Source organism: Hemiscyllium ocellatum, chromosome 1 (assembly GCF_020745735.1).
Source record: "Hemiscyllium ocellatum isolate sHemOce1 chromosome 1, sHemOce1.pat.X.cur, whole genome shotgun sequence".
In the NCBI taxonomy this organism is placed as follows: Eukaryota; Metazoa; Chordata; class Chondrichthyes; order Orectolobiformes; family Hemiscylliidae; genus Hemiscyllium; species Hemiscyllium ocellatum.
Genome location: NC_083401.1, coordinates 164399207 through 164423910, shown reverse-complemented (window position 1 = coordinate 164423910; position 24704 = coordinate 164399207). Strand labels below are relative to the sequence as shown.

Here is a 24704-nt window from a genome sequence, read left to right as displayed (position 1 = left end):
TAGATTGCACTTCATCCATTCTTTTCACTTATTTCCTAGATTTCTGAAATACAACAAGGAAACTGGAAAGTGTTAAATAAGCTTATCGGCCAGGTTCAGAGAGCAACACATGGCCGGGCTGCTCCTACTGTGGTGAAATTTATTTTGGAAAAGAAACTGTCCTGAAAGAATGGAAATCAAGGCAAAGTAGAACTGTTTTAATTCAACCATTACAGGATTGAATTCAATCAGTATTGAAATTCTGAATTTTTGCAAGTGTTGCCTTAATCTGGTAGAATAACTTTGATAGAATTTTGGGACATTTTATTGTCCACAGGAGTCTGCTGTTTGAGTCTTCATTTTCTAAAAAGTGTTTATTCATATTAAAATGTATTCTACTTGTTGCCTACTGCACATACATAATTATGTCTCAGTAAAATGAACATTAAAGAATTACTTAGATTGCAAGTGAACTATCTGAATTGTGAAATAATTATGTAAAGTACATCTTATACTAAATGTAATTGATTGAAACCATGATCCAACAGGATAATTCAATAGCTTACTTAAACATGTATGAACAATAGCTGTCTTCTTTACTTATCAAATTAATATGCAGTATATTGAGTTGACTGTCAACTTCTGTTCAGGTATGGGTCTGTGATTTCTGTATTGAAAACATGTATAAGCTGTGTTATAATGCATATATATTGTAGATGGTGACAATGCTGTTATGCAGCTTTTGTGCAGCATCATTCCGTCACAAACCTGAAACTTTTTATGTCGGCGTATGCTATTTTCAGTAATTTCTATTTAATTGGTTGAGTTTGATTTGCAAGTTGACGCTCCTTTTGTCATATGAATGTTCAATATCCATTAAACATTGACTCATAGAATTGCCATTAATGGAAGCAGCAACTTCTTCTGGCAATAGATTGCAGTGGAACAATAGAAATGCTGTTACCTATTAAAAAATAAATTATTCAAGTACTCATGTTACAGTGAAAGATTCTTACCTTTTTATGTGAAATGTTGCAGTTAACAACAATAACATTAAAAATTTATTTCTAGCTTTGATGTATAACTCAAATAAAAACCATTCAGAACCCATTTTAAGAGAACTTTAATGCTTGGAATTAAATTGCTGCAGTAGACAAACTGAGCAACTCCCAAGTAAACTAACCTAAAATAGTATCCTGCACTGAGTCACAAACTATGTTTTACTGAATGTACTGACAATTTAATAAGTTATCTTACTCTTCAGGAGGAACTTATAAATACCATTAACCCTCAAATCCTGCATAGTAGTTTCACAACACAATGTTAAATTTAGAAATCTGATTTTACAATTCCTATTGATGTTACAAAAAATTCAACAACAGTTAAATCACCATGATTATGGTTTTTTTTCCCTATTGCCGGCATTGACTGTACATATACAAACAGCTTAACAGTGTATAAAACAATCTGTCATCTCCATCAGCAAATAATTTCACTGCTTTACGACTTTTCTGCAGCTGTCACACTCACGTTCTGGTCACTACACCTGACACATTTGAGATTTCATAACATGACCATAATGTTTAAAAAGCTTTTTCATTAGCAAAAGTGGCAGAAATTTTCAGTCCTTATGCATTTAATCTTTGGTACTATTCACAGCCAACCTTTATAGAATGAATATCATCAGACATTTAAAGATCAGACCCAAATGTTCACATCTAAACTTCACAAAATACCAGAAGTGTTTGTAATTTATAACATTTATATGTACTCAAAAATACAATATATATTTCATTAAATTTTTGTCCGCATTCATACATGGTAGCTTGCATAGTGAGACAATTTTACTTGTGTGTTTTTTATGACAATAAGGCTGCTGCGTTTAAACATCAACATTTCCTAAAAGTTTCAAGCCTCAAAATGAGACAAAATTGTTCCACTGTCTCTCTTACTGTAATTAAGGCCTGGAAGAAATACATTATTACTTTGGAAAAGATTTAAGTAGACTGCATTAATTGCATTAAAACACTTCTTCAAACTTGTAACAATTACTCTTCACATTCCTCCAGTGGAACATGAGATAAAATGGAATGTTCCTGTGCAATGGCTGCAAGTTCCTTAAGAAATTCTGTGAAGATGACAGCTGCATTGATCGAGTTTTTCACAGGCGAGGGAACCCAAGGAGCCACTGGCTTACTTAAAGGTGGGTGCTGTGCATTTTGAGTACTGCCTTTAGGCTTGTGTCCGCTATCTGCAATACTTTGATTGTGCTTAATTTCTGCAAGATAATTTCCAGGAAAGAAAAAGAATTACTAATCATGTATGTATTTTTCCTGTAATACAATTTATGCTTTTACTCAGTCAGCACATGGTTTATTCCATGAAGTTTTCTTCTAAATCCTTATTTGCTCAGTCCTCACAGAAAGGCAGTATATGGAGACTAAAAAGACCTTTTAAAATTTTAAACTAAATGAGCGACCTGATCTAACATGTGCACAAGGCACTTTTCTGAATTCATAATTCAGTTCTTTTTTGCTGTCCATTGCAGAGATCTTGAACCATTTTTTGATGTGGAGTTAAGTTTTTTGTCTACCTTCATGTTCCCATCTCAGCTAAAAGCTCTGAAAGAATAGAGTTTCATAAGCATCAATATCTCATATTTAAAGAGCAAGTCTGAATTGTAGGTGTCCAAAAGCTATTTGAACATTGGATAGACATTACTGAACCAGTACTGTCCTCTCTCAACCTCCTTGTGCTGGCTAATTACTTTCTTCAGTGAACCTGATGGTGGACTTAATTGGCATGTTAAGGTTTGATATCATCAATTGTTTACTTATTCACTGAACAAGGAATAAAGAAGCAGCCCGCCCTCCCCTTCACTTTGTTCACACAGCATTGCCCTTTGATGTGAAGGGCACTGCTTGTCACAGGCCACTTGGGTGTTTTCCTACTTTTTCTGGTGGTGGAAATTGAATAAAGATTTGTACACCTTGTCTCTCACTGTGTCTCACAGCTGCACACACACACCATGGGTGCTGGGGATAAAAAATACATTGGTGTGATAGGGCAAAAAAAAAATAAACAGGGAATAGCATTGCCCTTTGATGTGAAGGGCACTGCTTGTCACAGGCCACTCGGGTGTTTTCCTACTTTTCCTGGTTAAAAAAAAATAAAGAAGCAGCCCACTTCACAATATGGCCAGGATTCACTTCAGTCAAATTGTTGGAAACTCCAAGTCAATCAGTATTTGTGGAGAGAATGGATGAGTTAATGGAAAATTGTCATTAGTGTCAAGCTGCCAAATTATCCATTCCCCTGAAGTCAATCTAACCACTACAAAAAGTGATGTAGGAATCAGAGATCATACTCAACACCATTAGATGATTTTGCTGTTTTTTTTAAAACCAGGGAAATGGAACAGGGACACATACACAGAAAGATGAAATGAATAATGAGGCAAGTGCATTTAAAATAAAAGAAGGGTTGTGTTGAATGAATTAATCAGAACTCCAGTCCAAATGGATTGCACAGTAGATTTTTAAAAGGGTCTTAGGGAAGAGATAACAGGCATTACTATACATATTTAATCATGTTAGAAAAATGTGTGTAGATACAACTGAAAGATAGTTTATATAATTCAAACACTTAAGGAATCTGGATATACCCAGGGAATTACAGAAAATCATTTTAGCATCAATTGTCAGAAAAATAATAGAATTCATAAAAGGAAAGAAGAGTATCTAGAAACAAAATATATAATAAAGAATAGCATGGATTTCAAACTGAATAAACCTTGCATGAAAAATCTTGTGTTTTTTGAGGAGGTAACAGAGTAGTCAATGATCATACAGTACAGGGGTGATCTCTCAAAGCCAGCATTCTCAGCACTGAAGCTGTGCTGGGTTGGGTTGGGTGGTGTCAAGGGTAGTTTGGAGTGCAGGAATTAACAGGCACACAGGTGGCCAAGCTATGGGGCTGGCTAGTTAATTATTTTGTTTGTTCATGGGATGTGTGTTAGTAGCTATGTCAGCATTATCACCCATCCCAAGAGAGCCTATGACAAGGTAGTGAACTGCTTTCTTGAATCACTGAAGTCCATGTCATGTAGGCATGCAGCACTTTTGGGGAAGGAGTCTAAGATTTTGATCCACTAACATTGAAGTAGGCAATATTACAGGAAGGTTCCTGATTTACGTAAGTGTGACTAAGGAAAGCAATCCCATACTGTGGTGTATTAATCATTTTATAAAGATTTGATACAAACATTTTGTCATACATACTGGTGGCTATTTTATATTGTCCTAATGAGCCTTGCTAAGTTGTTGCACTGTATCTGGTGGCACAGTGGTTCTGTGCTTAGCACAGCTGCCTGAACATCAAGGAACCAGATTCAATTCCAATTCTTGTGGAGTTTGCACGTTCTCCAAGTGTCTGTGTGGGTTTTCTCCCATAGTCCAAAGATGTGCAGGTTCAGTGGATTGGCAATGGGAAATTGTCCATAGAATCCACTAACGTGCAGGCCAGGTGAATTGGTCATGAGAAATGCAGGGTGACAGGGATAGGGAAGGAAGGTGGGTCTGGGTGGGATGTTCTAAGGGTCATTGTTAACAGGGTGGGCTGAATGGCCTGCTTCCACACTGTAGAAATTCTATGATCTTGTAAATGGGTGTCCCTGTCAACTGCTCTCCCTATGCATCTGTGGTGGAGGGAGTAAGTAAAAGGCGCTAGGTGCGGTGCCAATCAAGATGTGGTGTTTTATCCTGGACGTGTCAAGCTGCTCGAGTATTGTTAGAGCTGCACTCATTCAAACAAGAAAGAAGTATTCCATTACACTCCTTTCTTGTGCCTTGTAAATAATGAACAGGCTCCAAAGAATTAGGTCATTCGTTATTTGCCACCAAATTGTCAGCCTCTGATTAGTCCTTGGTGCTACTGTATTTATATGGTTGGTGCCGATCAGTTTCTGGTCATTGGCAACCACCAAGATGTTGATAGTGGAGGATTCAGCATAGTTAATGCCATTGAAGTTCAAGTGACAATTGCTGGACATGGTCATTATCTGATATTTGTGTGATGCTGCATTTGGGTAGGGACTGCTTCCAGATCTGAATCATAACAAATGCCAATGGTTCATAATGAAACTTAGTCCATGCTTTCAGTCAACCTGGGTCTGAAGGCCAAGTAAATTAGGGAATTTGGTGTATTTTTAAAACTCTATAACTTTTGTGAAACTCTGGAAACAGTGAAGCACAATAAGTATTAGCTCACGTAAAATAAGGTTTCCTGGACTCATTTTAGTCAAGCATTTTTTTTGTTGGGGATGGGGATTTCTATATTTGATTTCTTGATTTGGCCTTGATTTTTTGATCTATTTGATCTCACTCAGGGGACTGCAAAGCAGCATTTTATGAATCTTGATGCCTCAGGCACATTATTGTTTGGGACAGGCTTAAAAGTACAATTTACAGGTGTACAGGGAAATATAACTCTTTCTGACACAATGGAGCAAATGGTGGCATCTTATGGCTGTTAGATTGCACAAAAATTGGATGAATGTTTTAAAATAATGTTAAAATACCTTCGCCTGTCAAGACCCCTTTGTGCAAAGTGGAGGTCTCTACCCGAGAGAGCAAATATTTGCGTGTTTCAGTCAGGTATGAAGAAAAGTCTTCTCTTGGAGAAGCAAACTGTTCAATTGCATTTTTTACAGATGCCAGCACCTGTGTAAACACAAACAATAATTATCATACTGCCGCTAATATTTAATGTAAACAATGAAATTACTTGGCCTGAGCAACCCTTTTTTCAATCTATTTTATTAGCATCATAGAAATTGTTTCCAAACTCATATCCAATTCAGAATTAGTATGATTTCAAAACATCAGTAAAATAAGCCAATTCGCCTGCTCCTCGGATGCAGCCTGACCTGCTGTGCTTTTTCAGCGCCACATTTTTCAACTCTGACCTCCAGCAACTGCAGTCCTCATTTTTTCCAGTTTAATGCTATTTATTTTCCAAAGAAAAGAAGCAAATAGTACAAATCACTGTGGCACAGTTCCATACAGATCACAGTATTCACAAGGCTGATTAATCTTGCCCTGTTAGCTGAGCTCAGCAGGGACAGCAAGGTTGAAACTCCACATGCCCTCAGAGTCTTCAGCTTGGAAGATGAAAAATCATTATTCCCTCTGGAGTCAGCCAGCTAGTGATCTGGGCTATGAAAGTGTGTGTAGAGGAGTTTGAACTTCGATGGGCAGACCATGCCAACAATTAGCAGCTGGCATTAAAGGACGATATACATGTGGAGCTGCACACGAAGATTGGAAGCCTGCTAAAGGAGAATGATGGCTATTCTATATCTAAATAATCAATGACTACAGATTCAGACAAAGATGTTATAATATCGATTACTGTTTTGGTATCTGCATTTCTCTTTTTCAACTAAAACTTTTGAAAGTTGAGTTCTACGTTTATGAGGTATTAAGATAGAAAACAATTTCCTCATATTTTACTCATATTTTAATAGCTGTTAAGGTCACACCAAGCACATTAAATATGTTTTTGTTGTGTTATGAAACAACAACATTTACACAAACATGGCTCATACTTTGCAAATCTACGCAACTCCAGCACTGATAATTTTTTTTTAATGTTACTGTGTTCACAGTGCACAATAGAACATTAATAAAGACTGAATAATAAATACAACAAAATAACCTTTTTTGTGCTAAGGTGGAGACTGGTTTCCCTTCAAAACGCCCACATACTTCTGTAACACTGATTTATCACTAGGTCTGCTGCACTGGAGCTCAGTTCTCTAGCTTACAACATCCCTCAAACACACACATGTTCAGCAGCAGTGAGGACACCTCACCAGCACCATGTAAAAGAATTGTCAAGTATCTTCAAATGTGTTGCTGGCTGATTTATATTAGCACCTGCTGAGATTGTGCAAGTGGCTGCTGTTTCAGAATTGTTTGTAGCTGCTAAAGTGTGTACCCAAAGTCTTTGACACAGCTTTATGAAATAGTTCGTGCCTTGGTGGTCAGTTCAACGTTAAGCTTTGCTTGGTGCAGCTCAGCAACATTGTGCTCAAAGCAGCTGCTTCTTCTTTTCCAGCCAATGGAACAATGTTTGAGAAGGTGCTGGCCTCGGTTTACTCTGGGCCATTTTCTCAGTCAGCTCAGCTTTCCGTCTGACTCAATTCATACAATGCCCTTCCAAACTGTTGATCTCCAGGGTCTAGTTGTCACCGATAATCATTCAAGATGAGATCTCACTTGCTGGTGTTTCTGATCTAGAAATGCGCATGTTCAAATGACCAAGTGGCCAGTCCACCAAGTGGACCACAGTGTTTCATGCAGTGGCTCACTTCCTAAAGGGGCGATTAAATATGAGCACAAAATGCCAGCAAAGTTCACATCCTATGAAAGAAAAATAAAGCCTTTGGATACACATTCATCATCCAGCCAATGACTGAGGCCAAGTCAATGCAAATATCACTGACTTAATATATGAGAAGAAATTACTACAAAAAGGCACCAGATGGATCAGTACAGGAGGCAGCTCCAGAGAGTCAGGCAAGTTGTTTGCTGTCAAATTCCCAGCCCCTCATTTACTCTTGTAGTCATAGTTCTGTTTCTGATTGGTCACCTCTGGTCTGGCACAGAACAGGAATGGCCTCATTCCCTGATTCCTTAAAAGACATTCCCTTCTCTCAGTTTCTTCCCCCCCCCCCCCCCACCATCGCATCTGTTCTGATGATGCCAAGTTTGACGAGGAGACTTCTGAAATGTTCACCTTCCTCAATTGAGGATTCCCCATCAATGTAGTTATCAGGGCCCTCAACCATATCTGACTCATCTCCCACATTTCAGCCGTCATCCCATTCTCTTCCCTCCCACACAGCAATAGGGTCTCCCTTGTCCTCACCTCACATCGCACCAGCATCCACATCCATAGGATTGTTAGCTGCCATTTCCACCACCTCCAGAGGGATGCCACTATCACACTCATATTCCCTTTCCCTCCCTCATCAGCCTTCCACAGGGACTGTTCCCTCCAGTTCATCCTGGTCTATTCCTTCTTCACTCTCAACATGTCCCCACACCCCACTGCACCATCCCATGCAATTACAGAAGGTATAATATCTGCTCATTTAATTCCTCCCTTCTCACTATCCAAGGTCCCAGACACACCTTCCAGGTGAAGCAGCAAATTACCTACACTTCAATCAATCTAGTCTATTGCCTGCTCAATTGGTTCTGTCTCTGGCTCAATTCCACCTACTGTTTACTTCCCCAACATATATACCAACCTTTTCCTAGCTACAATTAATTCTGAAAAAGGGCCACTGGACCCCAATTGTTAACTCTTTTCTACCAGACATGCTAAGTTTCTCCAGCAATTTGCATTTTCATGGATGAAAGGGGCATCGCTGGCAGAGTTAGTGCCAGTTAGGCTCAAGGTTGAGTGCTGGTTGGTTGCAAAGCTGGACACCACAACATGAAAGAGCAGGATGTCACTGGGCACAAAGTGGGGCAGCAGAAAGTTCAGAACGTGGTGACACTGCGTGCAGAGCAGAGCTGGCTGGCTCAGAGCAGGGTACTTTGGGATCAAAGCAGTGGCACCGTGCTCTGGGATACACAATAGGCTCAGACAGGTAGGTCCGAGAGTTGAGAGTTTTTCCACTTTGCTCTTCCTGCATTAGCAATACAGCCACTGGATGCACACTACAAACAACTAGGCATCAGTATGAAAATCTGAAAGCTGCCTGCATTAGAATAACACACGGGTTAATCATGAACCTTGTGCTCAATTTTACAACCAAGATGTCTTCTGCAATGGCTCAAGGGACATTTTAATCGCCTGGGACACTTTGAACAGGAAGAGGGGTGGCACGGTGGCACAGTGGTTAGCACTGCTGCCTCACAGCACCAGAGACCCGGGTTCAATTCCCGACTCAGGCGACTGACTGTGTGGAGTTTGCACGTTCTCCCCGTGTCTGCGTGGGTTTCCTCCGGGTGCTCCGGTTTCCTCCCACAGTCACAAAGATGTGCGGGTCAGGTGAATTGGCCATGCTAAATTGCCCGTAGTGTTAGGTAAGGGGTAAATGTAAGGGTATGGGTAGGTTGTGCTTCGGCGGGTCGGTGTGGACTTGTTGGGCCGAAGGGCCTGTTTCCACACTGTAAGTCTAATCTAATCTAATCTAATCTAATTAACACTAATGCTTAAAATAGCTGATCTGGGGGGGGGTCAACCATAATTGACCTTGTCATTTCAACGGAACACTGGGAGAATTCAGGCAGCGCTCCTTTCCCAAATGACTGCCCATCTCTGCTGGAAATGCTGCTCAGTTGAACATCCAATGCAGATTGTGGATTCCTAAAATGGGTCGAGTGTTTCTGGTTACACAGACATTCCCTTGAATGCAGCCGAGCTACTTCCTTCTGGAGGTGCTTCAAAAATCTTACATCCTGGAGTGAGCCCCACCCAGCCTGAGAGAGCAGCAAGGAGTCTTCACCAGTGTGATTTGAACTGGATGGCACCTCCTTTACAAGGGATCTTCAAATCCATTTTCTCAGTGTTTTTATTGCAGACTGCAAAACACTTTTCAGACAAGGCCTGATGCATAACATTAAAATGCTTTCTCTTACAAATTCTCTTACAAACTTCTTCTCAAATATCAGAAAATAATAAATCTCATGCCCTGCCCTTTCTCTTTAATGTATCAGTGTTGGGGTGGCTCCATTACTTTTCTATTGAGCCCAAACCGACCTTTTGTTACTTTGTTTCCAGGCAAAGGTCTCCGGGCTGAATCTGATGTTTTTTTAAGCTCAATGTCAGTTGTGCGGATGTTTTGGAGGGATTTTCACCACAGTAAGAGGTCCAGCGAGATCTCTCACAGTACCTCAACAAACTTGCCCCTTTAATTACTTAGTGGGCATCTATAGTACCTCTCTCAGCAGATTCCAGACCCATCTCACCACACATTGCCTGGGAACGACACCAAGGCCAGAATATTCTGTAATTCACTGGCAAACCTGGCATCACCGGCATCTTTATAAGCCCGCGTGCACTTGGAAAAGCACCGTCAGTCCAGAGCTGCCTTGCGTGGCTTGTGGTATTTTAACTGGAAGTGGCAGATCTGGGGAAACGGGTGCCCCACTTTGTGGGCAGGGACCTGGAGTTCCTGCTGGACAGGGTGGCGTAGACCCAGGATGTCCTCTTCCCTCAGCACTAACAGTGGGGAGCAGGGTGCACGACACCAGAGCATGTCAGTCTGGTCAGAGGCTGGCACCCAGGTTAGACCAGTTTCAGCCATCTTGAGGAATGTGCATTAATGTATGGAGGTCAATGCCCTTCTCTGCACCAGCTTCTCTCCGCTACCTCACACTCACCCTCTCTACTCTACTGTACCCACCTCGCACCGAGGCTCAAGCTGTACCAGTCTCACTCGTGCCTGCAACATCTTCCCTCAGTCGCTCTCATACATCCCCAATCAGATACTACAGACCTACCGTCCCTCTGCCCTGCCAACTTGGTCTTTTGCAGAAACCTCCCCACTCACACCAACAGTACCAGCCGTGCCAATCACTTTCATCTCCCTTAATATCGCCCCACGTCTCATTCCAGGAGGAAGAAAGTGCCTGACAGGAAAGAAAAATTAAAAGGTGTAGGGCTGCTCAACATTTATCACCTCAACCCATCTTCAGAGAGTATCCTGACTCTGACCACTCCGTGTGGCTGTCTGGCCCTGGACTGGTATAAGAGGCTGTCCTTGACTTTCTGCACCAGGACCTCCTGAGGAGAAAGTGAGACTACAGATGCTGGAGATCAGAGTCAAGGGTGTGTTGCTGGAAAAACACAACAGGTCAGGCAACATCCGAGGAGCTGGAGAATCGGCGTTTTGGGTATAAGGTCTTCATTACACTACTGAGTGGCATACAAACTCGAGGGGCTGAATGGCCTACTCCTGCTTCTAACTCAAATACTTGTAAAACCACAGCACATTGTCAGCAGATATTCCATACTGGGGAGTCACCTGAATAGAATCATCTCACCATAACATGGCTGAGGTTTAATTGACCAGAGACAAGATAATGAAGTGTTTGTTAATGCTAACGTTATTGGGGGAACCAGAAAGGATAATTAGCTCATTACAGTGCATCCGATCCTCCTCTAGCTCAATGGGATTTTGTATCTATGTGTTCTTGCTTTGTCTTAAACCATAATATTAAGATATAACACATTCTTAAATCTTTTCCAAAAAGAAAAATCTACATTCTCAAATTGCAACATGTTGATTTTCCTAAACCGTGCAGTAAGCACAGAGGATGCTTCAGGGAAAAGTCAGAGACTGTCAATTTCTGGATTTCACACACTTTTATACGACCCTGGGCATTTCTGAGACATGCAAATCTTAGTCTGCACTTGCACTAGTCACAGGTCTGTGAGATCTATTTAAATAAGGCAACAGCAAATGTTCTCAAAACAGATAAATGCAGATATTGCTGGAGAGACTCAGTGGATCTGGCAGCATCTGTGGACAGTAAGCAGATTAATGTTTCAAGTCCAGTGACTCCTGGAAGGGTCCTCATCCTAACCTAAGGAGGGTCAGGATTCTTAGGTTAGGATGAGGACCCTTCCAGGGGTCATTGGACCCGAAACATTAACTCTGCTTTCTGTCCACAGATGCTGCCAGACCCACTGAGCTTCTTCAGCAATACCTATTTTTGAATGTTCCAGATCTCCACCATCCACGGTTCTTTGTTTTGTTTTAGTGCATGTTCTGGTTATCTGTATCATTGCCCCTAAGCGCCCAGAAGCCACTGAGAATCTGAGATGGCTCACAAAAGTAGGCCCAAGGATCACTGAATAGTGGACAACCAGGCCCCTATTCCTATGTTTCAGAGAGTCGATGCACAGCTAAAGGTCTGGAAAACCTGAAACTTGTATTTTCCCTTTGTCCCTGCTGATGACCTCGCACAGAAGGCAGTCACATGTCCAGGGTTGGCCATGGACCATGTAAATTTAAATGGGCTTAGGTAGGAAACCCCATCACCATTGGTCTAGAAAAAGAGCAGCTCAAAGAAAAACTAGTCAGCAATAATCAAAAATCGCTGATTTAAACAAAAATGAAATGAATTTTCAGAATTAAAATAATCAAAACATTAAAAGAATTCATTAAAACACCAGCAGAAAAAAGCCAGGAATGTAGCCTGAATCATATAAAAGCTCCTGTAAACGACAGGCTCCATCTATCAAATGGAACTAGTAAACAGAATATATTTTAAGTACAGCAAACCTTTTATTAACCAGCACCTACGGGACCAGGAGTGTGCCAGCAGATCAATATTAAAATACACACTAAGTATTCGAAACATAAAGTAAGGGATATACACATCACTTTACACTACACTTTATACTTATATTTTATTTACAGCATAAATTACTTAAATATAATGCCACTTTGTCTTAAATAAAACTTATTGACAGAGAGCCTTCTCACTCACCCCTCAACTGACTGCGTGGACATCAGAGAGATTGCAATAATACAGCAAACATCTGGTATTCCAGGTTCATAATGTTTGCTGGTTTATCATTAGTGCTGGTTCATAAGGTGCCAGTTAAAACTACGTTTGCTATACAAGATAAGGTCAACTTACAATTTGCTCATTTTTAAAGTCTGCTATTTAAAGCTGTGAAGTGCTGGGACTTGTTGGAGTGTGGTCAATCTCATTGTACCTGATAGAGGGAACGAACACTGGGCTGGAAGACCATGTTCGTATTGAGCAAGAATGAACGGAGGAGGGGTTGCGGGTAGCATGCCAGTCGAGCAACAATCCCAGTAAGCAACAAGTTCACGTGCAATTCATTTTCAAGCATGTTCTCCAGCTTTGACAATAAAACGCTGATGAATGGTCCTGTAAACAGAAAGGACAAGTGAGTCAGGAGAGGACTTGCAGCAAAAGGTGAAGTTGCTGTCTTGACCATCAGTGACACCAATTACATTTCCCACATTGTCTGATTGTACTGTTTTTACCTCCCTCGGTAACATCATCCCATTTACTATCACCTTTAAGGTTTTTAAAAATGGGATAGTTGAGCATGGCACCAGAGGTGTCCTCTGCCCTTGGAACAGATCCTTAGCAGAAATCAACACGCACGAGGGAGGAAAAGACAAGCTTAGAGGAGGCAATGAATTGTCTGCATCTAAATCAATAAGGAGGAGTGATTTTAAAAATAATGTTTTGTAAGTAATGCAATCTCCATGCTTACAGTAGCTCCGAACTGTGCTGAATTAATTGATCTCAACCAGGGTCTACAATTGGTTTCAACAATGCCAGCTTCAGGAAGGGGAAAAGCTAACTGATGTACGATTTCTACATTTTACATTTTAGCCACGTTGATATATATTCCCTATCCAGTTGTATTTTTGTGTATTTTCTGTACATGTGCATGACATTTAATGTTCTAGGTACTGTAAATATATGGCTTACTTGTGGAGTGGATTGCTGGCTGCGAGTGTGCATGTGCCCGGCGTTCGGAGGTCACGTGATGCTCCGTTGTGCCCGCAGAAGGGGATCACGTGATGCTCCGTTTCGCACCCAGGAAGAGTGCGAGGAGGTCACGTGATGCTCCATTGTGCGGGCAAGGAGGTCACGTGGTCTTCCATTTCGCGCCCCGGAAGAGTGCGAGGAGGTCACGTGATGCTCCGTTGCGCGGGCCAAAGAAGGTCATGTGGTGCTCCATTTCTCAGACGAAAGAAGGTCACGTGGGGTCGGACATCCAGGAACGTGAGGCGGCGGAGAATGGAGTCAGATCAACAGCCAATCAGAAGACAATCCCACCTCAGTGATTGCATGACTTTTTTTATTGTATAAAAGACTGGGGGTCAGGGGCAGGAATACGTCTTTCTAAGTGAACTGACACATTTTGCAGTGTGTCAGGGACAGAAAGATTGAGACCCAGAGCTCTGTATACTTTATCCACTTACTGCTAGAATAAAACTAAGAGTGTGAGACCGAAAATCTTCTATTGCTTCATTTAAAGAACACGCAGGACTGGGCTCACACATAGAAGAAAGTAAGTTGGTAGATTAAGTCAAAGTCCAACAATACTCAGAGCCTAGTACCTTCTGGCTTGCATGGTTTTTACTTCATCACCATTTAGAACAGACCTGTTCCATTTTCTTAAGTCAAAATTAGATGACTTTATATTTGCCTACATTGGAATCCATTTACCAGTTTTGTTCATTCAAATAATCTATCAATATCTCTGTACAATCCACAGTGGTTACAATACTGCCTGTGCTTCAGACACATTTGGAAATGTGGTTTGCTATCCCATTGTCAAAGATTAGCTAAGTGTGTTTTTTTAATTCAGTTATTATAACACAAAAAACAAAAGAATTCCTATATTTATACTTATTCCTAGAAATAACTTTTATAACATGCCTGTGAATGGAGCTCCATGTATTCGAGCAGGATTACTGGAAAACATCAGGTGCACTTTGGGACCAAATGGAAATGTTACACTGTCGGTAAGTGGGGGCTCAATGAACTTCTCAAAATCGTCATCCTCTTCTGTGGGAGTGCTTGGTTCAGACAAATTCTGCTTCGGTGCCGCTGAATCTCCAGGATTAGTATTTAGCTTTGCGAGGAGATCCTGATATTGTGAAAGAAAATCATCAGCCTCCAGATTCATGGTATACTGGCTGGAGCACTTGGCTTCAGTGTTTGGTAGACACAGACCGTCCTCCTGTTTCTTCTCGATTTGTGCAGGGCCCTGTCCCGAATACTCCATTTCCATGCCCCGCTCGGATCTGTCACTCACTGAGGTGTCCTTCTCTGCAGCTGTGCTCTTTGCCATGCCCCGCAGTATTCGATTGGCAGGCCCATTGCATGTCTGTGTTTTCGGATCAATGCTTTTCACAGACGCTGATCTTCTGACATTTTTTGAATTGTTTTCAACAATATCCTGAGCATCGTTTTCTGCACACAATCTATAAACCATGACATCATCGTGGAAATCTGACTCCTCGATGTAAGAGCCTCTTATGAGCATTAATGCACTTTTCTTCATCTCCTGAATGTGTTTGGGAGGATCGACCGGTTGTATATGGTTTCCGGTTTCTTCGTTAGGCATAAAAGGTAAATATGGCTGCAAGGGGTCTTCCTCAGAGCCTGGAGACATTCCAGTGTCATAGCTGTTATCCCATTCCAAGTCAAGTTGCATCTTTTCCCTGGTGGAACTGGACTTCAACCTAGTCCTCCTGACGACAGAGTTGTGCTGGCCTTTAGCTGACTTCCTGCTGCTGGGTTTGCTGGAATCCTCTGGCAAAACGGGGCCAACAATTTCAGCATCTGGAGTTTCCCCGTCGTAAGGTGCAGACCATGCTCTGCAGTTTCTCGTACAGGTAATGATGTTGACCCGAGCCTCCCACAGGTACTGCAGGTAACTGATATCCAGAGGTTTCCAGAGTCTCTTCCGATCCCCTACAATTTGTGTGCATGACACCATTCCTTCAGAACCTGAAAGAAGGAGGGAAAAAGTTAATACAATGGAGAACATTTAGTGAGATCGAAGGCGCACAGTGTACACATAAAACAATAGGTTTGGTTCTTCCCCCAAAATATTCTCTTCACCTTTCTGAGGAGAAATGGACAGTACAGCACTAGGTATCAGGCATCCTCTGCCACTTGAATAGTGTACAAGTTTAGACAGTTTTCAATGTTATACATATGTCCAATGCCAAAGAGGATGACACACAACTTTATCTCAAAACTTCAGATGCCTCTGAAAGTTTTTGTTAAGCTGACCATTAGAAGACATGAAGACAAGCCCCAAGACAAATGGCTTCCTAATAGCTTTTCTTTGAGCATTTTAAGTTATCAACTTTCAATGCTGTGTTTCTTCAAGGTACAAGAGAATCCTGAAACACACTGTAAATTGCTGGCTAGCTTAAACCTTCTGTGGTACACTTTCCAAGCCTGAGCCACTGCCCTATAATTGACCTGCAATCAAGATTATTGTCTTTACTACTATGGCCATTACTTCAGAAGAATAAGGCATGGATCTTCTGCAGATAAGATGGTGGTGATAAAGGAACATTTCGACACTTTAAAAAGAAAGTTACAATAGCAGAGCAAAGATAATAGCAGAACCGAGTATAAAATAAACAGAAACATGGTTAAAGGAAGTTTAAATCACTAACAATAAGGAGAAAGTGGTGGACTAGAGAGATTCTGGGAACACTCTGCTAGCCATATATGATGGATACGGTCAGGCTCAGAAACTAAACAAATATATGCTCAAGCCAATCTAAACTAGATACTGCATCTCTCCATTAATGCACCAATTCAATCTTATCTCAGTCACCTAGAACTTGAAGGACAGTATTTTTTTCCTGGGAGAAAGAAGAAATGACTATTACTAATTATCACTTCTCTATGGCCATTTACGTTATTTTCCTCATCTAGGTACTGGAAGACGGATAGCGATCTCTGTAAAGAACGCTATTATTTCTGGAAATAGATGAAATGTTATTCCACAGATTTTGTATTGTAGAAGACTGAATAAAACAATACACCAAAAACAAATCTCATACCTGCAGTGGCAGTATGGGACAGATCAATGACTTTAGACTCTGAGAACTCATCGCCGTCATGTTCCCCCTGGGTCATCGGAATACCAGAATTACAGCAGGCTGGAGTTAAAGCAAGCAGCTTGGCAGCAGACACTGAGTAGCAATCTCTTTCCCTCACTGCTCCACGCTGGCTCAGCATCATGTGATTGCATGGTATTAGATATCTGTAACAGCAAGCTCTCTAATTAGTCATGTCAGGGTGATTATAAATTAGCTGTGAAACCTGGTGGTTACGCCCTATTTAAGCCACCTGTAATGCACTTTTATACAAATTTTGCCTTCAATGCCAACAGTTCCAGAAGAGATAAACTTGCAGATGAATTTATTCAAAACTCTCAGTACTGAAAGGAGCAAAACACTCTCAGAATGAAATGTCACTCTCTGTCCGGTGTATTGTACCCAAAAGTGCAGCAAATAGAACTAGCTTGGTTGCTTTCGATTTCCCATCCTGGATCATGGGCAGATGATATACAATCAACAAAGCACTTCTATCTGAAGCAAGGTTTTTCAGTTACACCCTGAACCAGCGCAATCACTCAATCAACTTGAAAGGGTTCAGAAAGGATGTTGCCAGGGTTGGAGGTTTTGAGCTATAGGGAGAGGCTGAACAGGTTGGGACTGTTTTCACTGGAGCGTCAAGAGGCTGAGGGGTGACCTGATAGAGATTTACAAAATTATGAGGGGCATGGATAGGGTAAATAGAAGAAGTCTTTTCCCTGGCGTTGGGTAGTCCAGAACTAGAGGGCATAGGTTTAGGGTGAGAGGGAAAAGATATAAAAGAGACCTACGGGGCAACTTTTTCACACGGAGGGTGGTGCGTGTATGGAATGAGCTGCCAGAGGAAGTGGTGGAGGCTGGTACAATTGCAACATTTAAGAGGCATTTGGATGGGTACATGAATAGGGAGGGTTTGGAGGGATATGGGCCGGGTGCTGGCAGGTGGAACTAAATTGGGTTGGGATATCTGGTCGGCATGGACGGATTGGACCGAAGGGTCTGTTTCCATGCTGTACATCTCTATGACTCTTAAGTGTAAAGAGAAGGAAGGTAAAAAGACCCTTGGTACCCTATAAGGGGAGCTTCTCTAGCTCCACCTTTGTTCTCTTATACTCGTCATTTTATTTTGTATCCTGTTTGTTTCATTCATCATCCAGAAACTGAAACTTCTCAGGACGAGCACAATTTCAGAGTAGTTGTATTTTGAAAAAGTTTCAACGGTGCTGGTTCTTTAAACTGTTCAAAGACACCAAAAATTACAAGAGACTTCATATCCTCAATGTTGAAGAACTGGTTAATTGTTCACAACTTAAAGAGAATAAAACTGCTTCTTTGTACAAGCAAATGGTACTCCTTTCATGTCATTTTTATAAAAGAGGAGAACTTTTAAAAATGCAAGGATCTGACAACAATAGAATAACTGCTCAAGGGTAGGCATTGGTTTCAAGTGATTGTCCAAGCTCAATCCTTAAATGTACAGAGCTTGTTATAAGTTTATTCATTTTTCTGGGATCGGTGATCGGAGAGGTGATGTGCCAGGAACGTGTATTACTGGCTCCTATGGTTGGATTGACTTTGCAGTCTTTCCATGTCTCTTCTTCCTCAGGCAGCTGAGGAAATTTGGCATGATGGCAAATACCCTTGCCAACTTTTATAGGTGCGCCATCGAGAGCATTGTGTCTGGATGTATCACTACCTGGTATGAAAATGTGTTGCTGGTTAAAGCACAGCAGGTTAGGCAGCATCCAAGGAACAGGAAATTCGACATTTCGGGCATAAGCCTTCCCAAAATGTCGAATTTCCTGTTCCTTGGATGCTGCCTAACCTGCTGTGCTTTAACCAGCAACACATTTTCAGCTGTGATCTCCAGCATCTGCAGACCTCATTTTTCACTCCCTGGTATGGCAACTGTACCATTCAAGATCGGAGACGGTTACAGAGAGTGGTGAACTCGGTCCGGGCAATCACAAAGGCCAACCTCCCATCTGTAGAATCCATCTACCAGGCCCACTGTCAAGGAAAGGCCACCAGCATTCTCAAAGATCCATCCCACCCTGGCAATGTTTTTCTACAACCTCCACCATCGGGGAGAAGGTACAGAAGCCTAAACACACTCACCAGCCGGTTTCAAAACAGTTTCCACCCAACTGTTGTTAGAATACTGAATGGACTCACAAACTCTTAACATTCGCCTGTACCTGTGTTTTTGTTGTTGCCACTGCTTACCTGTTATATACTGTCTATATTACTTAACTCTGTGACCTACCTGTATTGCTCACAAGACAAAGGTTTTCACTGTGCCTTGGTACACGTGACAATAAATTCAATTCAATTCAAAGTGACACAGTTGGCATCATGGTTCACTAGTGTGAATAGTTGCAGTTTGCAGTGACTGCGATTTCCCACTGGAAACATTCAGGGTAGCTGATGCCCAAGGAGACATTTGGTGTCTTCAAAGGCTCTGGCACCAGGTCATTTACTTTGGATGATGTTGGTTTTGAATTTGTAAAGTGAATGGGTTTAAAAAGTATGCTTCTTCTATTGCCACATGGAATGGTACATAACAATATTAAACATGGATTGCACGGTATTAGGGGATTGCAGAAACACTCTCTTCACTACACTGTCTTTTAACCAAAATGAGAAAACATGTGAAACCAAAGCATGGTTTTCTGCTATTAACACACAACTCAAACTTTGTAACGAGCTATAACAAAAGAGGAATTTTAGAATATCCAATTTAGCTGAAACTATTAATGTTGATTCCTGATGTTGCACTGCAACCAGACGGAATGATGGAATTTTAAATCAGCCCACAATAAAGATGGCCAATGCACGACATTACAGTCACTACTTTGTTTGACAACTGCTGCCAATGAATGTAACAATTTAAAGACCAAAACCTCTTCGGGGGAGATGTGAAAGTATGGAAAGTTTTTAAAAGCCTGTTTTCAGACCTGAAATTGGGGATGCAATGGAGCAACATGCCCAAAGCCAGGCATCCACCTGAATAAGGGCACTGGAATGGTTTTGACAGGCTATTAACACTGATCCAGCCCTAAAGCCAGCTCACCAGTTTATTGATGCCCTCTTACGGGCCGTGGAGGTGAGTAGCCAATGAGTTGCTATTCCTCCTGTGTGGGCAACAGCTGGGGGCTGTAAGGGGAAATGAACAAACTGACCACAGCAGCATGGTACTGGGAGCCATTTATGCAAAGGGAAAAGAAGAATTCATTTAATAGGTGATAGTATAGTCAAGGGAACGGACACTGTTCTCCACGGCCAGGATCAAGAGTTCCAAAAGCTGTGTTCCCTGCCTGGAGCCCAGCTTCAGGATATCTCCTCTGGGCTGCAGAGGAACTTGGAGTGGGAGGGGAAAGATCCAGTTGTTGTGGTCCATGTAAGAACCAGCGGTATGGATTGAATGAGAAAGGAGATTCTGCTGAGGGTATATAACCAGCTAGGGGCTACGTTGAAAGCAGAACCAAGAAGGTAACCATCTCCAGATTACTACTTCAGCCATGATCGAAGTGGCACAGGGACAAAATTAAAGAGATAAACATGCGGCTCAAGGATTGGTGTGAGAGAAACGAGCTTGAATTCATGGGACATTGTTACCAGTACTGGGGAAGCAGGGAGCTGTTCCAATGGGACAAGCTCCACCTGAACAATGCTGGGCCAGAGTCCTGGCAAATTATATAACCAGGGCTCTGAATAAGGCATTAAACTAAAATATTTAGGGAGGCGGGTTCAGTTGCATGGAAAATTAGAAAATCAAAGGTCACGGTAGGATTGCAGGTTAGTGATGGGGCTGATTCTTATCAGAACATAAAAGGAAGGGACAGAATGTGTGAATGTCATATTGTACCAAGGAACCAGAAAAGTTTTAGGGAAATTTGATAATAGAATAAAATTAAGGGCTTTGTATTTGAACGCACAAAACAGAATCAACAAAGCAGAGCGAGGTAAATTAATGTGATCTCATAGCCATTACAGAAATATGGGTACAAGGATATCAAAGCTGAGAATCTAACATTCAGGAATATGTGACCTTTCAGAGACATGGGAGAGATGAAAAAGGGGATGGGGCAGCACTGTAAAAGAAGAGGTGAAATGAGGACATTTTGAAGAGATGATCAAGGCTCAGTCGATGTACATATCATTTGGGTGGAGGTAATAACCAGCGAGGGAAGAAAGATCATTGTCGGAGTAGCGTACAGACCCCAAAGAGGAGCCACTTTGTGTGGAAAGGATATAAATGAATAAATGATAGCAGCATGTAAAAAGAATAGAGCAATAATTATGCATGACTGCAAATGTCATGTTGATTGGATCAATCAGGTTGGAAAGGTTAGCAACAAGACATTCAGAGTAGTCTCCTCCAGCAATATGTCATGCAGCCAACCAGGGAACAGGCTACATTGTATCTCATAACGGGTAATAAGGTAAGTTTAATAAACAACTTGAGAGCAAAAGATACCCTAGGAAGTAGAGGAAAGGATAGCAAAGATGATTCTCGATAGGAGTGAGAGTGACAGAGTAGTTGTTATGGGGGACTTTAACTTTCCAAACATTGACTGGAAATACTATAGTTCGAGTACTTTAGATGGGTCAGGTTTTGTCCAATGTGTGCAGGAAGGTTTCCTGCCACAGGCCAGCAATGGGCAAAGCCACACTGGATTTGGTACTGGGTAATGAATCTAGACAGGTGTTAGATTTGGAGGTAGGTGAACACTTTGGTGATAGTGACCACAATTCAATTATGTTTACTTTAGTGATGGAAAGGGATAGGTAAATACCACAGGGAAGAATTATAGCTGCGGGAAAAGGCAATTATGAGGTTATTAGGCAAGATTTAGGATGGGGAAGGAAACTGCAGGGGATGGGCACAACTGAACTGTGCAGCTTGTTCAAGGATGAGTTACTGCGGGACCTTGATAAGTACATACCTGTCAGGCAGGGAGGAAATGGTTGAGCGTGGGAGCCGTGGTTTACTAAAGAAGTTGAATCTCTTGTCAAGTGGAAGGAGGAGGCTTATGTTAGAATGAGACATGAAGGCTCAGTTAGGACACTTGAGAGATACATGTTAGCCATGAAGGACCTAAAGAGAGAGCTAAGAAGATACAGGAGGGGACATGAGAGATCTTTGGCAGGTAAGGTCAAGGAAAACACTAAAGCTTTCTGTAGGTATGTAGAATGACTAGAATAAGATTACGGCCAGTAAAGGAGAATAGTGGGAAGTTGTACATGGAGTCCGAACAGATAGGAGAAGTGCCAAATGAATATTTTTCGTCAGTATTCACACTGGGAGAAGAAATGCTGTCAAGGAGAATACTGAGATACAGGCTATTATACTAGATGGGATTGAGGTTCCTAAGGAAGAGGAGTCAGCAATTTTGGAAAGTGTGAAAATAGATAAGACCCCTGGGCTGGATGGGATTTATCCTAGGATTCTCTGGGACGCCAGGGAGGAGATTGCCAAGCGTTTGGCTTTGATCTTCATGTCGTCATTGTCTACAGCAATAGTTCCAAAAGACTGGAGGATAGCAAATGTTGTCCCCTTGTTCAAGAAGGGTGAAGAGACAACCCTGGTAATTATAGACCAGTGAGCCTTACTTCAGCTGTGGGCAAAGTGTTGGAAAGGGTTATAAGAGATGGGATTTATAATCATCTAAAAAGGAATAATTTGGTTGGGGACAGTTAACACAGTTTTGTGAAGGGTAGGTCGTACCTCACAAACCATATTGAGTTCTTTGAGAAGGTGACCAAACAGATAGATGAGGGTAAAGTGGTGGATATGATGTATGTGGATGTCAGTGAAGCATTTGATAAGATTCCCCATGATAGGCTATTGCACAAAATACTGAGGCATGGGATTAAGGGTGATTTAGTGGTTTGGATCAGAAGTTGGCTAGCTGTAAGAAGATAGAGGGTCATGGTTGATGGGAAATGTTCATCCTGGAATTCAGTTACTAATGGTGTATTGCAAGGATCTGTTTTGAGCCTGCTGCTGTTTGTCATTTTTATAAATTACCTGGAAGAGGGTGTAGAAGGTTGGGTTAGTAAATTTGTGGACGACACTAAAGTCGGTGGAGCTGTGGATAGTGCCAAAGGATGTTGCAGGTTAGAGATGGACATAGATAAGCTGCAGAGCTGGCCTGAGAGGTGGCAAATGGAGTTTAATATGGAGAAGTGTGAGATGATTCACTTTGGAAAGAGCAACAGGAATGCAGAGTACTGGGCTAATGGTAAGATTCTTGGCAGTGTGGATGAGCAGAGAGATCCCTGAAAGTTGCCACCCACATTGATAGGGTTGTTAAGAAGGCATTCGATGTGTTAGCTTTTATTGGTAGAGGGACCGAGTTTTGGAGCCATGAGGTTGTTTTGTAGCTGTACAAAACTATGGTGCGGCCACACGAGTGTTGCGGACAGTTCTAGTTGCCGCGTTCTAGGAAGGACGTGGAGGCACTGGAAAGCATTCAGAGGAGACTTACCAAAATGTTGCCTGGTATGGAGGGAAGGTCTTATGAGGAAAGGCTGAGGCGTTTGAGGCTGTTTTCATTAGAGAGAAGGATAAGAGGTGGCTTAATAGAGACAGGGTGGACAGTGAGCGCATTTTTCCTCGGATGGTTGGCTCGCATGAGGGGAACGTAGCTTTAAACTGAGGGGTATTAGATATAGGACAGATGTCAGAGGTAGGTTCTTTACTCAGAGAGTAGTAAAGGCATGGAATGCCCTGCCTGCAGACTCACCAACTTTAAGAGCATTTAAATGGTCTTTAGATAAACATATGGATAATAATGGAATAGTGTAGGTTAGATGAGCTTCAGATTGGTTTCACAGGTCGATGCAACAGCGAGGGCCAAAGGGCCTGTACCGTGCTGTAATATTCTAGTTCTATGTAGTGATCATAACATGATTGAATTTAATATTCAGTTCAAGAGTGAGAAATTTGCATCAGAAATAATTCTTTAATTTAAATAAAGGGAAATATAATGAGGACAGAGTTAGCTAAAGTGAACTGGGCAGTTGGATGAGTAGGAATTCCAGCTGAAGTGGAAACATTTAAGATGATCATTCATAACTCTGAGAAAATATAAACCCCAGTAAAAAGGAAAGGTTCTATAAGAGGGATACACCAACCATGGCTAATCAAGTAAGTTAAGGGAGGTACTGAATTGAAAGAAAAAGCACAGGAGACATCAAAAATCAGTGATATCCCTGAAGACAGGGATAAATTCATAATTAACATTGGGTTCTAAAAAAATAAGACAAAGAAAATAAACTACAAGGGCAAATCAGTGAGGAACATAAAAACTGACAAGAAGAGCTTCTTTAAATATAGAAACAGGAAGAGAGGGGTCAAAAGTGAACACAGGCCGTTTAAAAGCTGGGGAGGCGATTTTGGGGACAAAGAAATGGCAGAGGAGTTGAAAAGATATTCTGTATCAGTCTGTATGGTGAAGATACTACAACATCCTATTAATAGTAAAGAATATGGGGGTGGAATTAAATACCATAATCATCAATGGAGAAGTGGTATTAGACAAACTAACAGGGCTAAAGGTAAATGAGTCTCCTGGCCCTAATGACTTACATCTGAGGATCCTAAAAGAGGTAGTTACAGAGATGACCGATGCATTGGTTGTAACTTTCCAAAAATCTTTGGATTCTGGAGAAGTTCTAGAAGATAAAAAAACTGCCAATGTGACACCATGATTCAAAAAGGGGGAGGCAAAAAGAAGGTAACTATAGGTAGATTAGCCTAGCATCTATTGTTGGAAAAGTACTGGAATCAATTATTAATCAATTGGAAAATCATAATCTAATCAAGTATGGCTTTATGAAGGGGAAGTAGTGTCTGACTAATTTATTACAGCTTTCTGAGGAAGTTTCAACCAGAGTGGAAAGAAGGGAACCAGTAAATGTGTTGTCTTTGGACTTCCAAAAGGCATTCAACAAGGTATCTCACTAAAGAATACGTCATAAGAAAAAAGGTAAGTCATAAGATAAAAAAACAATGGGGGTGGAACAGTGATTTGGCATGGATAGAGAATTGGTTCATGGGCAGAAACTG

The 24704-nt window shown here is 41.5% G+C and overlaps 2 protein-coding genes across 5 annotated transcripts in view; one reads left to right on the top strand and one right to left on the bottom strand.

Moving 5' to 3' along the window:
• The window catches only part of gatb (glutamyl-tRNA(Gln) amidotransferase, subunit B), a 77266-nt gene extending 76237 nt beyond the window's left edge, over positions 1 to 1029 (top strand). Inside the window, exon 13 of the mRNA XM_060827466.1 lies at positions 40 to 1029. Coding sequence (XP_060683449.1) covers positions 40 to 165 — 126 coding nt within the window. The 3' untranslated portion in view covers positions 166 to 1029. The remainder of the gene's footprint in view (positions 1 to 39) is intronic.
• A 66-nt stretch (positions 1030 to 1095) lies between these two features.
• The window catches only part of fhip1aa (FHF complex subunit HOOK interacting protein 1Aa), a 194431-nt gene continuing 170822 nt past the window's right edge, over positions 1096 to 24704 (bottom strand). For all 4 annotated transcript variants that reach the window (XM_060827424.1, XM_060827443.1, XM_060827452.1 and 1 more), the window contains exons 9-13: positions 16592 to 16794; positions 14439 to 15515; positions 12727 to 12905; positions 5558 to 5699; positions 1096 to 2257 (exon numbers count right to left, since the gene is read on the bottom strand). In XM_060827424.1, coding sequence (XP_060683407.1) covers positions 2028 to 2257; positions 5558 to 5699; positions 12727 to 12905; positions 14439 to 15515; positions 16592 to 16794 — 1831 coding nt within the window. In that variant the 3' untranslated portion in view covers positions 1096 to 2027. The remainder of the gene's footprint in view (positions 2258 to 5557; positions 5700 to 12726; positions 12906 to 14438; positions 15516 to 16591; positions 16795 to 24704) is intronic.